General features: G+C 34.5%; 2 protein-coding genes across 2 annotated transcripts; both read left to right on the plus strand.

Annotated features, from left to right (window-relative positions):
• The first annotated feature begins 505 nt into the window (after window positions 1-505).
• On the plus strand, window positions 506-1553 carry LOC122601404 (glucan endo-1,3-beta-D-glucosidase-like). The gene is made up of 4 exons (XM_043774168.1): window positions 506-563; window positions 961-1001; window positions 1183-1420; window positions 1519-1553. The coding sequence occupies exons 1-4, from the start codon at window positions 506-508 to the stop codon at window positions 1551-1553; spliced, it is 372 nt and encodes a 123-aa protein (XP_043630103.1).
• A 12554-nt stretch (window positions 1554-14107) lies between these two features.
• Window positions 14108-16090, plus strand: LOC122601405 (L-type lectin-domain containing receptor kinase IX.1-like). The gene has a single exon (XM_043774169.1). It carries the CDS (start codon window positions 14108-14110, stop codon window positions 16088-16090), a length of 1983 nt encoding a protein of 660 aa, XP_043630104.1.
• The last annotated feature ends 395 nt before the right edge of the window (window positions 16091-16485 follow it).

A 16485-nucleotide genomic window follows, 5' to 3' on the forward strand; every position in this document is an offset into this window, starting at 1 on the left:
AATACTTGGGGTAATTTAGGAGCATTTTGATTAAAATATAGTGTAATTTTGCTTTTTTAAAAAAAGAAAAACTAAATTATTGTTTTGTACTTTAATTTAGGAGCATTTTGATTAAAATATAGTGTATTTTGCTTTTAAAAAAAAGAAAAACTAAACTATTGTTTTGTACTTTTGTTACTATATATTATAGAAAATGATCAATGTTTTAAATATTAAAGTCCACACTTGTACCACATTATTTTTAAATCTACATATGATACAGTTATATAATGCATATTTGTGATAGATTTAATAAAAATTGTAATACGAATATCAATTCCCTTTAAATACGATATATATCAGTCAAATGTTGACTTGGTTTGACATGATAAAAATTTAAAATTCATATAGTTAACCACACCAAATCCTTCTCCCTCCATGTATACATTCCCACTAACCATAAATTTGAGATTATAAATATAAAGCCAACACACAGACTACTCATTTTTAACCACGAGAAATTACCATGGCAAGAGCAACTCCCTCCGTCTTATTCACTCTTCTCTTCTTCATTTTCATATCAGGTACCACTTTCATTCCCATCATATTTCTTTAACTATACTCAATAATAGTGTTTAAGTTAAGCTAATGCCTTTTATTTATTATTATTATCATCATTATAGTTTTATTGTTATATTGCACATAAAAGTTCACTAACAAAGTTTAATAATATATACATGAATGATATTTCAAAACCATCAAGAAAACAATTGTTAATTTGGAGAACGCGTTTTCAAAACAACAATCAGTTATGATCGAGTGTTTTCGACATAACTGATTAATTGATACTATAGATCAAAACAAAAATGAACACTTTGACAAACCATAACTTGCATAATCCCTAGCTTTAAAATACGACATATATATAATGTGATTTTTTTTATAATCTGTAAAATCATTATGTTTTTTTGAATGTTTTAGGTAGCTTGATGAAAATTATTGTAGGACAAGAGTCCAACCAGGTACCTAGTCATCTATATTAGTATATTAGTATATAATTATATATATATATATATATTAGACGTACATATTTCAGTTACAAAACCTATCAATTAAACAAGAATTTATGAACTTGTTACAAGACTAGAAAAAAAGCCTTTTGGTATTCTATGTTTTTTGACTAATAAAAAAATGAATTTATAGGTGACTTGGTGCTTAGCGAAGCCATCAACTTCGGATGTACTCTTGGAGAATAATATTGAATACGCGTGTGCTAGTTTGGGCGACTGTAGTATAATTAATGCAGGAGGGGCTTGTCATGAACCAAACACATTGATCAACAGAGCTTCAGTTGTAATGAATCTTTACTACCAACAAAACAAAAGAAACTTTTGGAATTGTGATTTCTTAGACTCTGGACTTGTTTCTGTCACGGACCCAAGTATGCTAAAATCTTAGATTATTAGAGTACTAATTATGGTGTCAAATTTTTTTTATTATATGTATAGTAATCATGTTGGTTTTTCTCTTCTTCTACAGGCTATGGTAATTGCACGTACAAGGCCGAAGAGTAAGAGTTCAACATGGATTCATGAATTTTGTCATCATATGTTTTACTTTATTGACGATTGATATATTACATACTACGAATATATAATTATAATACACAGATATCCTTGTGAAGATTATTGTGATTCATCAATTGATTTCATGATGAGGATACATATGAAGTCTCATAAATTATGTCTTACATTCACTACAAAGAAATTCAGGTTTTGGGACGACAAAAGTCACCCCCAAAGGTCACCAATGTCGTCCCCAAAACCTTTTTGTGACGACTTTTGTGACGACAAGCCATGGTCCCCAAAGCTTCGTCTCTAAAAGTGTTTAGCGACGACAAAAATGAGGCCCACCTCCAAATAAGAAAAATGGGAAAGAAAATAGAAAATTATTTTGTGACGACAATGTCGTCCCAAAATACTTTTTATTTAATTTTTCTAAAAAAAATAAAAATAAATTAAAATTTTATTTATAAAGGCAATAATTACTTAGCGACGACTTTAGTAACGACAATGTCGTCCCTAGATGAAATTTTATTAAAAAAAATAAATTGTATTTTTTCATATTTAGTATTTTGTATTTATATATTATATATGTATTTATGTATTTTGTATATGAAAATATGTTAATTAATACAAAATCTATTAAAATCAATTATAAACATTAAATATGTACAAAACATCTAAATCTAAACAAAACCACAAATTTCATTCAAAATCATACTCATACTCAATATATTTACATTTCATTGATAACTATAATCTATTATCAAAATAAACAAACATAACATTACATACTAAAATCACAACTAACCACATATTACCATACATATTATACTAACAAAATCAACCTTGAAATTAAGATAGTGGTGATGGATATGGTAGCCGACGACAGCGACGATGCCATTGATGGTGGTGGTCAGCTCCGGCTGCTGTGGTGGTTGAGGGCAGACGCGGTGGAGGGTAAAAAGTGACGGCAGTGGTGGTTGGCTATGGTGGTGATTGGTTGTTGTCACTGCAAAACAACAAAGATAAGAGCTTTAGTAACAAAAATAACTTAAATTACATATTTATATCACAATATAAGAAACCCTTGTAAGAAAAAAAAAAGGAAGAAGAAGCAACGACGGCAAGGTGTATGTAGCTGGATGGGATTTTTCCGGTAGCCCAAGGCGGCGGCGTGAAGAGAAAAAAGAAGAAAAGAGGGAAGATAGAAAAGAGGAAATGCTAATAGAGAGGGATAAGGATTCCCGACGGTATGATTTTTACGATGGGTATAAGTTTTCGGTGAGAGTATAGTTTTTTGGTGGTGTTGCTTTCGGGAAAGAGGAAATAAGGGAAGAAAAGTCTTGGGTTAGTTTGTGTGGATGAAATGTATGTGTGTGTATATAACTAGTTGACTAGTATATGTGTTCAAATTTTTAGGGGTGAAAATGGAGGGTTTTTTAAAACTTTTTTGTAAAGTTATTATAAGTTTATTAACAATTTTCATGGTGCAATATATTGAACTATTGTTTAAAATAAATTAGATATCAAACTTATAACTATAACTTAGTAATTTAACACTATACATATTAGAAAGATCAGGTTCCTTAAATCTTAGTTAAAGCCAATATTATAAAAGCTAATTAGTGTTAAGTGATTGTAGTTAATTGTGGTTAACCGGAATTCAAAAGTAATATATATTAATTCTTTTGTTATCTCGTATGGGCCCATATTGGGCAATGTGTGTTCGTCATTCGTTTGAATGAGCTTGTTGGTTCTTTAAACATGATTGTTATATGATGTGAGCTTATTAAGCCTTTACACACGTTTGTTATATCATATGGGTCCATATTGGGTCATGTGTTGTCGTAATTCATTTGAATGGGCTTATCGGTTCTTTAAACCTGTTTGTTATATGATGTGATCTTATTGAGCCCTTACACTCGTTTTTTATATCATATGGGCCCATATTGGGCCATGTGTGGTCGTAATTCATTTGAATCAACTTATCGGTTCTTTAAACATGTTGTTATATGATGTGATCTTATTGAGCCTTTACACTCGTTTGTTATCTCATATGGGCCCATATTGGGCCATGTGTGGTCGTAATTCGTTTGAATGGGCTTATCGGTTCTTTAAACATGTTTGTTATATGATGTGCTCTTATTGAGCCTTTACGCTCGTTTGTTATCTCATATGGGCCCATATTGGCCCATGTGTGTTCGTCATTCGTTTGAATGGGCTTGTTGGTTCTTTAAAACTGATTGTTATATGATGTGAGCTTATTAGGCCTTTACACACGTTTGTTATATCCTATGGGTCCATATTGGGCCATGTGTTGTCGTAATTCATTTGAATGGGCTTATCGGTTCTTTAAATCTGTTTGTTATATAATGTGAGCTTATTGGACCTTTACATTCGTTTGTTATCTCATATGGGCCCATATTTGGCCACGTATGTTCTTCATTCGTTTAAATGGGCTTATCGATTCTTTAAACCTGTTTGTTATATGATGTGAGCTTATTGGGCCTTTACACTCATTTGTTATCTCATATAGGCCCATATTGGCCCATGTGTGTTTGTAATTCGTTTGAATGGGCTTATCTGTTCTTTAAACCTGTTTGTTATATGATGTGATCTTATTGGGCCTTTACACTCTTCTGTTATCTCATATGGGCCCATATTGCTTGAATGAGCTTACTGGGTTTGTAAACTTGTTTCTTATATAATTAATTGATAATATATGACAAATGAACGTATCATTGTATATTTGAATGTCTATTTTTAACTCGTATCGTGTTTGTTTGTTTTGTTTCGCTTATCTACGTGCGCCTAAATTTAATTTTAAAATTAATATTTCTTTTATATTTAAATAACACTATTTTTTGGAAGTTTATAATTAGGAGGGAAAAAATTAAAATGCTCAAAAATAAGTTTTTTTTTTTGAAAAAATATTTTTTGGGACGACAAAGTCGTCACAAAACTCATCCCTAGAACAATGGTGGGAACTTTTCATTTAGGTGGGAAATGAAAAAATTAAAATGAAAAACGAAAAACATTTTTTTTGGAGGAAAAAGATTTGGAGACGACAAAGTCGTCACAAATGTCTTCACCAAAACTATGGCGGGAATTTATTTTTTTGGAGGGAAAAGAAAAAAAATAAAAAATGGAAAATAAATATATTACGTGACGACATTTGCGACGACATGAAGCGTCACAAAATATTTTTCATCTTTTGTCATTGAAAAAAATCAAAAAGAAAAGGAAAAATTATTTTGTGATGACGGTGTCATCCCCAAAACTTTTCTTTGACTTTTTTAGTCAAATCGTTGATTTTTTTATCGTTTAGTGGGCTTTTAGAGACGACTTTTGCGTCGTTCCTAAAGCCATCGTCCCTAAAAGCCAACTTTCTCTTGTAGTGTATTATTACTCGCCCATATCTTCTGTTTTACGCTACCCAGAAGCCAAGCAACACGCTGAAATCACCATATCCAGACCACCGTATGGGATGGTGGTCACTACCGTGCGAGACGCCAGTACATCAGCCAACCACCGTGTGACACGCCAGTTTAGCCGTCCTTCACGCCCTGCTTCTTTTCTTTTTCCCACCATTTGATACGCTGTTTTGTATATATATATATATATATATCTGTGAGTTTTCTGTTTTCTATCTAGGATGGGATTGGACTTTCTGATCGGCTCATTCCTGAGTAATTTTCATACTCAATTCGAGCTGCTTTGAACCGTCCAACGTTGAGAGTCAAACCAAGTATATATATATATACACAAATATAAGTATGTATGTATATATTCTGTACAGCTGTTCCTTTTCTTTTTTTTTAGTTCTGTTCGGTTTTCCTAGCTGGGCCAACTCCCCTTTTTGGGCCGCCCATCAGCCCATGTGTTATCCATTTCGATGGTCCAACGACTAAATTCAATTGTCAAACAAAACTAAGTATCGATAAACAAAAGTTGTCGTAATTATATATATACAGTTAGACATACTTATATTAAGATACAAGTCACATAAACTTAACGATAAGTCAAGAACATTAAGGATTCCGGACATTAATAGCTCGATAAATACTTATAATTCGACCCGTATTGTGTTGGACATGTATTGTGTTGGACATGAGACCTAAAAGTCGTCTAAACTTATAAATCATTTTAAAATGTCGAGTAAATATTTGTTGTTGAAACCACGTTAGTGTGACCGTCATTGATCATGTATCATTCCTTATATGATAATTGACGATAATGAAATCTCTATGTCTAGGTAAATATATGATGAGCGTATTTACTCTTAGAGACGTAGAATAGGCTTTCCCATTAGGTGATTGTAAATAAGAGGACTAATGGTATACACATTAAACACCACAGGGGTTGAATGTGTAATTACTAAAAGGTGGTAAGTGTAATTACTCTCATTATAAATAGAGGGTAATTAACCCTAAGTTAAGGTTAATCACACACACATAATCCCAACACATAATAAACCCTAATTTTCATGTGTGTATTCCTCTCTAATTCGTGCATCATGTTCCAGCCAAAATTATCGTTCCATTATTACTCAATCACCTTGTTATGGGAACCCGAAATCAATAGCAATTATGCTTTAATGTTCTTACAGGTTCCACAGGACGATTAGGGATGTTTTATCACTCGAATCGAATCATATTTATTCCAACATGTGGTATCAGAGCCAGGTTACGAACAATAAGTCATGATTCGGTTCGAATTTGATGAATTTCACGAACTAAAAATCTGTAGATTATGAACTTCGTGCTGACGTCACACGAGCTTCATGCTGACGTCATCACGAACTAAAGCTCATTTCGTACTGATGTCATCCTCGCGCTGACGTCATCTCGTGCTGACGTCATCCCGTGCTGACGTCATCCCGTGCTGACGTCATCATGGCTTCTGCAGCTCCTCGCGCTTACGTCATCACGAATTTGCGCTTACGTTATCGCGAACTTATGCTTATGTCACCACGAACTTCAGCTTAATTTCATACACGAATTAGTACAAACTCGTACTTACGTCATCACGAGTTTATGACATCTGCGTGCTGACATCATCACGACTTTATGATATCTTCGTGCTTATGTCCTCTCGACTTAATGATATTTTCGTTCCAATGTCAACACAACTTATGATGACTTCGTGCTTATGTTATCACGAACTATTACCTAACTTTGTGCTTGCTTGATCACAAGTTATTAATTAAGTTTGTGTATACTAAAGACGATCTTAGCTGATGAATGTGTTCGTGCTTACTATTTTACCCTATAATTTTATGGCTGAATTTGTCTCTAATTTTTTCAAAAATAATTTTTTCTGAGACATTTTTACCATAGCTCGATCCTAGCCAGGGGCTCTGCCCCTTGGACCCCGCCAGAGGCTGCCGCCCCTTGGACCCCGCTTCCAGGGGCGCTGCCCCCGGATCCCCGTAATGTGTGGGGGCTTCGCACTAATGTACATGGTTTCATCATTTGTGCCCAAAGGTCAAATATGATTCTCATGGTGCGTTCTTTTCGTTTTGGATAATGAACACTAAGTATATTGATTATGCCCAAAGGTGATCTAATACACTTTGTGTGCTAAAAGGAATATTTTTTCATGCATAAGATACACGATTCTTAATTTTGTGCCCAAAGGTCAAAAGATAAGCGTTGTGCCGCATGACCCTAATGCTCATGTGTACTTAGATATTAGTTACTTCTGCCCAAAGGTGATGTAAATCTATGTAGAGCCTTATGTCAACTTATTGTTTTGGTGTTTACAATAGGTTACCTGGCTTCATTAGTATAATGGTCTTAGTCTCATTACTTTTAGGAACATTACTTTAGCCTCTTACGTATTTAGGCATTACGTTAGTTCCATTACTTTTAGAGACATTACTTAACAAGCCTTGGATATCTAATTATGCTATTATAAGGAACATTATTATTAGCCCTTAGTTAAGTTTAGGCATTACTTTAGTTCCATTAGTTTTATAGATATTGCTTAGTCTGCTTTAGATAGCTAATTATGTCACTATAATCTAATTGCCCTTAGTTTTAGGCATTACTTTATTAATCTTCTATTACTTGTATCCTAAATTGATATCCTCCTTATTTCCACTATAGTACCTAACTTAGGCATTGAGCCACTTATTGATGCAAACTTTGCTTCATGAAAAGGTTAATTACCTCTAACTCTGGAGATGCTAGACCTTGACTATGTCATTCGCCATAATGAACCCACTGCTATTACTGCTAACTTTTCCGCAGCTCATAAAGCGAATTTTAAGAAAGTGGGAAAGGGCAAATCACTTGTCACTAATGATGGTCAGGAATTTCATCAATCATAGTATCTGAGGGAATGTATAAGGCGTATGCAAGTAGCTTAAATACAAAGAAAATAGCAGTATTTGTGAACACATAATGAATATGACTGACATGACTCATAAGTGCAAGAGTCCTAAAATGAAAGTCTCTGACAATTTTCTTATGCATTTTATGACGACCTCATTGCTTGCTCATTCCGACACCTTCAAAATTAGATATAATGCTATGAAGGATAAATGGTTGATGAGTGAACGAATAGCAATGTGTGTGCAAGAAAATGGTCGCCTTAAGTTGGGCTAACCTATATTTGTTCACCTTACTACCACTGCTAATTCCATTAAGAGGAAAGATATAACAGTAATAAGGCTGCAAATTAAAGTTCAAAAGGCTAATCATGGTGCTTTTACCTCTATCTTTAAGTCCTTGACTAGCAATCCTAACTGCAAATTCTCATTGTGCCCAGATTGCCTTAATTTCAAGGAACTGCTAGCTAAGAAAGGTAACTTATTTCATGTAATATTTGATTCTTTTATGTTTAATGTATCTTCTAATACATGTGTGAGTGATTCTAGTTCTATGGTTCATGTGATTAACTCAACATAAGCATTCCACACAATTCAGAAGCTATCAAATGACCAAAGAAAACTTAGAGTTGGAAGGGTTGATCTCTTATATGTCGAAACCATGAAGACTTATGATTTACATATAAACACTTGAAAGTGTATTAGACTAGTGGATACCTTATGTGTACCGAGAATTTCTCGGAACCTTGTATTTATTTCTCTAGTTTAAGACCTTGAAAGTTATGTAATTATTCATGGTTACGACGAGATTGCCATTGCTCATAATAATGAATTTCTTGGTCATAGTTTCTTTGATGAATTGTTGTGTAAGTTAGAACTAGATCATAATTTCTCACAGTCTTTGTTGTCTCCTAATATTGATGATATAACTAAAACAAAGACAAAATCACCTAAATAATTAGAGAATTCCTCTATAATATGGCATAAACATCTTGGTCACATTTCACGAGTTTGCATGATACGACTCATAAAGGATGGAATATTACATTTGTTATTTTGAAACATGTATTCAATGGCTTAAGGGATTAAGAAAGGAGCCACTAAAAGTTCCAACTTGTTGGAAATAATTCACTCTGATGTTAGTGGCCCCTATCCTGCATCCATGCATCATTTATTAGAAACATTAACGATTATTCACATTATATGTACCTATATTTGATCTGAACCCTTAGAGACTTTTATTTATCTTATAATTTTGGTTTTAAACCAACTTGATCATAAAATAAAAGTTGTGAGATCAGATATAGGAGGTGAGTATTATGGTTGATATATTGATATTGGTTAAGCTCTTAATCCTTTCCATAACTTTTGGAAGGAACAAGACATAAGTAACCAATATACCATGTTTGGTTCTCCTCAACAAAATTTTATGTTGCTAAAAGGAGAAATAGAACCTTAATGGACATGATGAAAAGTATGTTTGTCAACAATAACTTACCTACTTTCTTTTGGACTGAGGCTTATGCACAGCTGTTTATATACTCAATAAGAGTTCCATTAGAATTTGTCCTTAAGATTCCTGAACATAAAAGAAATTGAGTCTAAAATATATGAACGTATGAGGCTGTTCTGCCAAAGCATAACTCTATAACCCTAACTTAAAGAAACTGAATCCTAAATCCCTTACCTGTTTCTTTATCGGTTATTAGTTTTACTGTCTTTCCTACACTACTAGCATCATTGACACGTAGCATGTCACATTTCTTGAGAACTAAGAGATCAGTGGGAGCACGACAAATCATAACTTAAGATTTGTAGGAAGTACAAGAAGCGGGGGGAACCACTCGTCGGTTATTATTACTCCTCCGATAACTCCTCTTGTACCCAACGCTGCTCCTAATATCACTGATCCACTTTCTCCTAATCAAAATCAAAAACCTAATCCTCCTAATCAGATACTACTAATGTTAAAAGCATCTTATTAATAATGCTAAAGCATCTTACTACTGAACCTGAAAATCAACTCATGAGATTATCTAGGTCACACAAGACCATAAATTTTGATGATTTCATAACTTACTGAAGTTGAGGACATTGGAAAGCTTACTGATCCTACCTCTTATTAAGAAGCCATTAATAGCGATCAGGTCAATTAGTGGAATGAAGCCATGATTTAATAGCTTAATTCTGTGTAGCATAATGACATTTGGGACTTGGTTGAATTTCTTGAAGAATCCAAATCTATAAGTTGTAAGTGGATCTTCAAAACCAAATTAGACCCGAATGGAAACGTCAAACGCTATAAGGCCATAACCATTTGCGAGGGCTTTACTCAAAAGGAAGGAATCGATTATCAAGAGACCTTATCTCCTGTCTCATAAAGATTCCTTAAGGATCGTCATGGCATTCGTAACTTATTATGATTTAGAGTTACATTAGATGGATGTCAAGACCACTTTCCTAAATGCAAACTTGCATTAAGATGGATACATGTGAACCTAAAGTTCCATAAAGTAAATAGCACATGATCTGCAAGTTGAATAAGTCCATATACAGGTTGAAGCAAGTATCACTAAAATGGTAGATTAAGTTTAATGAAGTCATAAGAGGACACGACTTCCTAAGAAAATCAAGTGGATTAATGTACCTATCTCAAGATCAGTGGGAATAAATTTACAATCCTTGTTTTGCACGTGGATGATATACTTGCAAGTAATAACTTGGATATGTTGCATAAGTCGAAGCGTTTACTTTTCGCATAATGTCGACATAAAAGATCTCGGTGATGCCTTTAATGTCACAGGTATCGAAATACATCGGGATAGGCGTAATGATGTTCTAGCTCTTTCTCAAAAGACTTATATTGAACACATCTTTGAACGCCATAACATGCAACACTACACACCCACTATAGATCTATTAGTAAAAGGAAATGTATGTGATTATTTCCAAAGTTTGAACATTGAGATTAAAGAAAGGGCAAATGAGGATGATACCTTACTCGTAAGTAGTTAAGAGCATTACGTACGCTCAGGTCTGTACTCGTCTAGATATCGCTCATATTGCCGGTATGCTTGGGAGTTAAGTATATAATCCCGGATTAGCATATTGGAAAATGGCTAAAAAGGTTCTACGATATCTGCAAAGGACTAAAGACTACGTATTAATTTATAGAAGAAGTGACAACTTAGAAGTAGTGAGATGTTTTAATTCCAATAAAAAATCTACTCCTGGATGTATATTTATGATTAGCTGGCAAACCTATCTTTTGACGGAGTCATAAGTAGAAACTGACTGCAACGTCTACTATGATGTCTGAACGTTCATAATTTCATGTCATGAGATGTTGTTAAAGAACCTGGTCAGTGGACTCGAAAGTCGTCAACTTTAGACAATTGAAGTTTTACTGTGATAACTCAGCTACCGTAATTCTTGGAACAATAACAGTTCAACTGGTGCTGAGATGTATCTTGATACAAAGTATCTGTTTGTAAACAGATTGAGGAAAATGTTCTTTGTATTGAGTACATAAGTACACATAATATGCTAATGGATCCAATGACCGAAGGTCTTCTTCCTAAAATCTTCGTAGGATACGTATCGAAGATGAGGCTTACTTAAAGACATATTATGATAGCATGTTGTACTTATTGGTCATTATTATTATGTTAATTAAAATTTTCCTCCTTATTCAGATTTTGTTTGTCTATTAGTTACACTTCGAGCTCATAACAGTGTAAAGACATTATATAACCAAATTTGTCTTAGTCAATTGGTCATTGCTTATTAGTTTTAAATTTGAGTCATAGTTTGACTAGTGGGGGTCCTGAGTTGATGTTCTTCTCTACGACTGTACTTATTGGCTATGATTTCGGTTTAAAACAAAATGAGTATTATTCCGGAACTTATTTAAATACTCATAGATAAATGATCGCTCGGTCAAGTGGGAGAATGTTGGAACCACGTTAGTATGACCGTCACTTATCATGTATCATTCCTGATATGATAATTGACGATAATGAAATCCCTATGTTTAGGTAAATATATGATGAGCGTATTTACTCTTAGAGACGTAGAATAGGGTTTCCCATTAGGTAATTGTAAATAAGAGGACTAATGGTATACACATTAAACACCATAGGGGTTGAATGTGTAATTACTAAAGGGTGGTAAGTGTAATTACTCTCATTATAAATAGAGGGTAATTAACCCTAAGTTAAGGTTAATCACACACACATAATCCCAACACATAATAAACCCTAATTTTCGTGTGTGTATTCCTCTCTAATTCGTGCATCATGTTCCAGCCGAAATTATCATCCCATTATTACTCAATCATCTTGTTATGGGAACCCGAAATCAATAGCAATTATGCTTTAATGTTCTTACAAGTTCCACAGGACGATTGGGGATGTTTTATCACTCGAATCGAATCATGTTTATTCCAACACTTGTATTATAAAACGTGTATACACATTGATAGGTGGACACGTGTGACGATCACTGGGCGATAATATTCGATCATAAACTTCTCTTTTGCCGATCAAAGTGAGTCTCGTAGCCCCTATGTTTATCTTATTTTAGGGTGGAAAGTGTACTCGTTATTAAACGGTTGTCGGTTGATTCACTTGTTATGATATGGAACGAGACGTTGAATGCTTACTTGTTTGGCTTGTTCACGTGATTGTATGTGTTTATGATTACGCATTGTTTATCATGTAAGTCGTGCCGGTTTATTACGCATTATTTATTATGTAGGTCATGCCAGAACGTATTTTACGCATTGTTTATCATGTAAGTCGTGCCGGTTTATTACGCATTATTTATTTTGTAAGTCGTGCCAGGAAACGTATTTTACGCATTGTTCATCATGTAAGTCGTGCCGGTTATCGCTATTATTAAACATAAACGTTGACTTGTGTTGATTTGTGTGGACGTGATTAGGTATTCTAATCCTCGTGTATCGTTAATGGTTGATATCCCGACACTTGATTTTTGTTACAAAAACCTACGAATTCATCAACTTTATGTTGACGCATTTTAGTACATTTTTCAGGTGAACAAGTTAACCAAAGACGTGTTGGATGATTTGATTGCTTTAATGCATGCTAGGTTTGGACTTGGACTATTCTTAGGATCATATGCCATCTTTTGGTACTCGCTTTTGTAAACGTTTGATGTTCGTGCTGCTTGTGCAATTTTTTGTATGATCTTGGAATTGTAATTGATTGAAATATATGGATTTCCAAATCCTTTTAATGCATTTTAGATTACCTCTACTTAATTTTCATGTCGTGCTGTACTTAGTACGTAACCCTCGTGATTCTCCTTTGTTGGGGTGTTACACTAAAGGACATTTCTAATTCTATTTTGACTCTCTTTTAAATCAAAATTGGAAGCCCAAAATCTATTAATCTTTAGTCGTTAATAAAATTTCAAAATTTGGAAAAAACTCCCTTTTTCTAGTAGCGTGCTAAAACCAATGTTGAAATGTTATCAAAACGGTGAGGCGGCACTTTAGAGTTCTATTATTAAATTAGTTCATGATTCGCAAGACTAAAGTTTTAAACGTACATAAGTGGACCCCTCAGGCCAATACATGTACTATAACATGTCAAATGAAAAATGTACAAAGAATTAGAACTCAGTACTTCTAGCACCTCTGCAGAAAAAATAAAATAATCAGTAGAAAAAATTCACCTAGACATTTAATCGAACAGTTCACGTGCATGTCAAAAACACAATTCTGATAAAAACCCATGGAACATATATATAAATTCTTTATCAATCACAACTTTCTGATGAAAATAGATTATTGTACAAGTCTGCTAATGTTTTAACTGAATATTAACAATTTGACTTGACAAGTTAAAGACTTGATATGGTCGACAATTGACTAAGTTTTGCAGATAAAAATCAAATTATGCTAATCGTACTTCAGATACTTTTTTACTTGGTCAATATTGTTTAACGTCAATCTCTTTAAAGAAGTCCGTTCATATTTTCAGTGAATAAATAACGCACTGACTTGACAAAAGACTTGATATAGCCGGCAGGCGGCAGTTGCAGATAAATATCAAATCACTCTAGTTCATACTGTTTAGTTAGTCAATATTGTTTAATGCAATCTGTTAATAACAAATTGAGTTGACAAAAGACTTGATATTTGGCTGAGTCTTTAAATATATACTGTCCTGTGGACAGGAGTAAACACACATTCATTCCAATCATGGCCATCTTAAAATGCTTACTTCTAATCTTATCATTAGTCCGTTATGCATCTTCAGTTACTTTCAATTTCACTGATATTAGTCTGCATAAGGACATGTTTATTTTCATTAGTGACGCTAATATCTCTGCTGATGGGATCCAGCTGACCCCAGAAAGAAGACGTCCAGGCCAGACATGGTATAGTGGTCGGGCGACATATATTAATAAGCTTCATCTCTGGGACAAGTCCTCGAGTGAACTAGCCGGCTTCTCGACCAGTTTTTCATTTGTGATAGATTCATACCCACAACGCGTTTATGCAGATGGTCTAACATTTTTCCTTGCAGAGGATAATGGGGTAGCTCTGTATGCAGGTGCCCTGGGTCTACCATACGATACCACACACAATGTAACTATAAGTCCATTTGTTGCAGTGGAGTTTGATACGTTTGGTTTGAACGGTTACGATAATCATTCTTTTAATGATCATGTAGGTATTGACGTTAATAATCTTTCATCTGTAAGGATTTCAGAATGGCAGACAGATATACCTAATGGGAGACAATGCCAAGCTTGGATTCAGTATGATTCTGATTCTAAAAATCTAAGTGTCTCTTTTACTAATATTAGAGACAGTAATGTTGTTAGGCAAAATGGACTTTATTACAACATTGATTTGAGGGATGTGTTACCTGAATGGGTTATTTTTGGGTTTTCTGCTGCCACGAGTGCTGATTCGTTTCAGAAAAACATTGTGAAATCTTGGATTTTTAATAGTTCTGATTTGAAAGTTGATAAAAACAAAGTGTTAACACCGAATACAAGGAATGGTAAAAACAAGATTCGCCCACACGTAGTGGGATTATTAGCTGGAGTAGCGGTTCTAGTTACTTTTTTGGTGACACTGGCGTTTGTTTTATGGCGGAAAAACAAAAACTATGAAGGTGAAGTGGAGGAGCTTCGATTTACTGTAGAAATGAACAATGAATTTGAAATGCAAGCAACTGGGCCTAGAAGATTTTCATATGCTGAATTAGCCCGGTCAACTGCTGGCTTTTCAGAGAAGGAAATGCTTGGAGAGGGAGGTTTCGGTGGTGTTTACAAAGGCTTCCTCAAAGACTCAAGTACATATGTCGCGGTCAAAAGGATCTCAAAGTCCTCCAAACAGGGAATGAAGGAATATGCATCGGAAGTAAGAATCATTAGCCGGTTAAGGCATAAAAATTTAGTGCAACTTACCGGATGGTGCCACCAGAGAGGAGAACTACTGCTGGTTTATGAGTTCATGGAAAACGGAAGCTTAGATTTACATCTATTCAAGGGTAAGAGTTTGCTGACATGGGGTACAAGGCACAAGATTGCCCATGGACTGGCTTCTGCGTTGCTATATTTACACGAGGAATGGACTCAATGTGTTTTGCATAGAGATATCAAATCGAGTAATCTGATGTTGGATTCGAATTTCAATGCAAAGCTTGGTGATTTTGGGTTAGCTAAGTTGGTTGATCACGAGAAAGGCCATAAGACAACGGTTGCGGCTGGAACGATGGGTTACATGGCTCCAGAATGTGTAGCGACCGGAAAGGCAAGCAAAGATTCAGATGTCTTCAGCTTTGGCATTGTTGCGCTGGAAATAGCAAGTGGGCGAAAGCCTATTGATTACAAGGCGAAAAAAGAAAATCAAATATACTTGGTGGAATGGGTATGGGAACTTTATGGTGTTGATGGACTTTTAGAAGCAATTGATCCACATCTTGGGTCAGATTTTGTGGAAGAAGAAATCAAGCGTTTAATGATCGTTGGCCTTTGGTGTGCGCACCCTGACTCAAAACACCGCCCATCGATAAGACAAGCAATTCAAGTACTGAACTGTGAAGCTTCTTTGCCTGTACTCCCCTCAGAGATGCCAGTTGCCTCTTACAATATCCCTGACGCCATATCGAGGGATTTGTCAAAACAGGCGGTTTCTTCAACACCTCCATCTTACTTATTGGGTCGTTAAAAGCTTTTATTGTAAATATAATATGCTGGCCCAAATGTGTCACATGCCCGTTTTGTTTGATCTCTGTTATGTATAATGGATTAAAATTTATATGTCCTTGTACCTATTAATTTCAAAAATATTAATCAAATACTAGATGTTTAAACCTCTTTCAAAGGTTAAACATAGCAAAAGCCAAAAGATGTGATCTCAATCCATATGTAACAATCTATTGAATGCATATATCAAATTAATGCAACTTTTTTTAATTGGTCTTAGTTGAATGAAGATTATATGGAAATCATGTTCCTTCGTTACATTTAATCTACCAAACCTACTTTGACTGTTGGGAATAGCATGGAAAAGTAGAGATAAATACAACACAAAGATTTTTACTATTGTATTTGATGTAATTA

The sequence above is a fragment of the Erigeron canadensis genome, chromosome 5 (genome assembly GCF_010389155.1).
Source record: "Erigeron canadensis isolate Cc75 chromosome 5, C_canadensis_v1, whole genome shotgun sequence".
Classification (NCBI taxonomy): Eukaryota; Viridiplantae; Streptophyta; class Magnoliopsida; order Asterales; family Asteraceae; genus Erigeron; species Erigeron canadensis.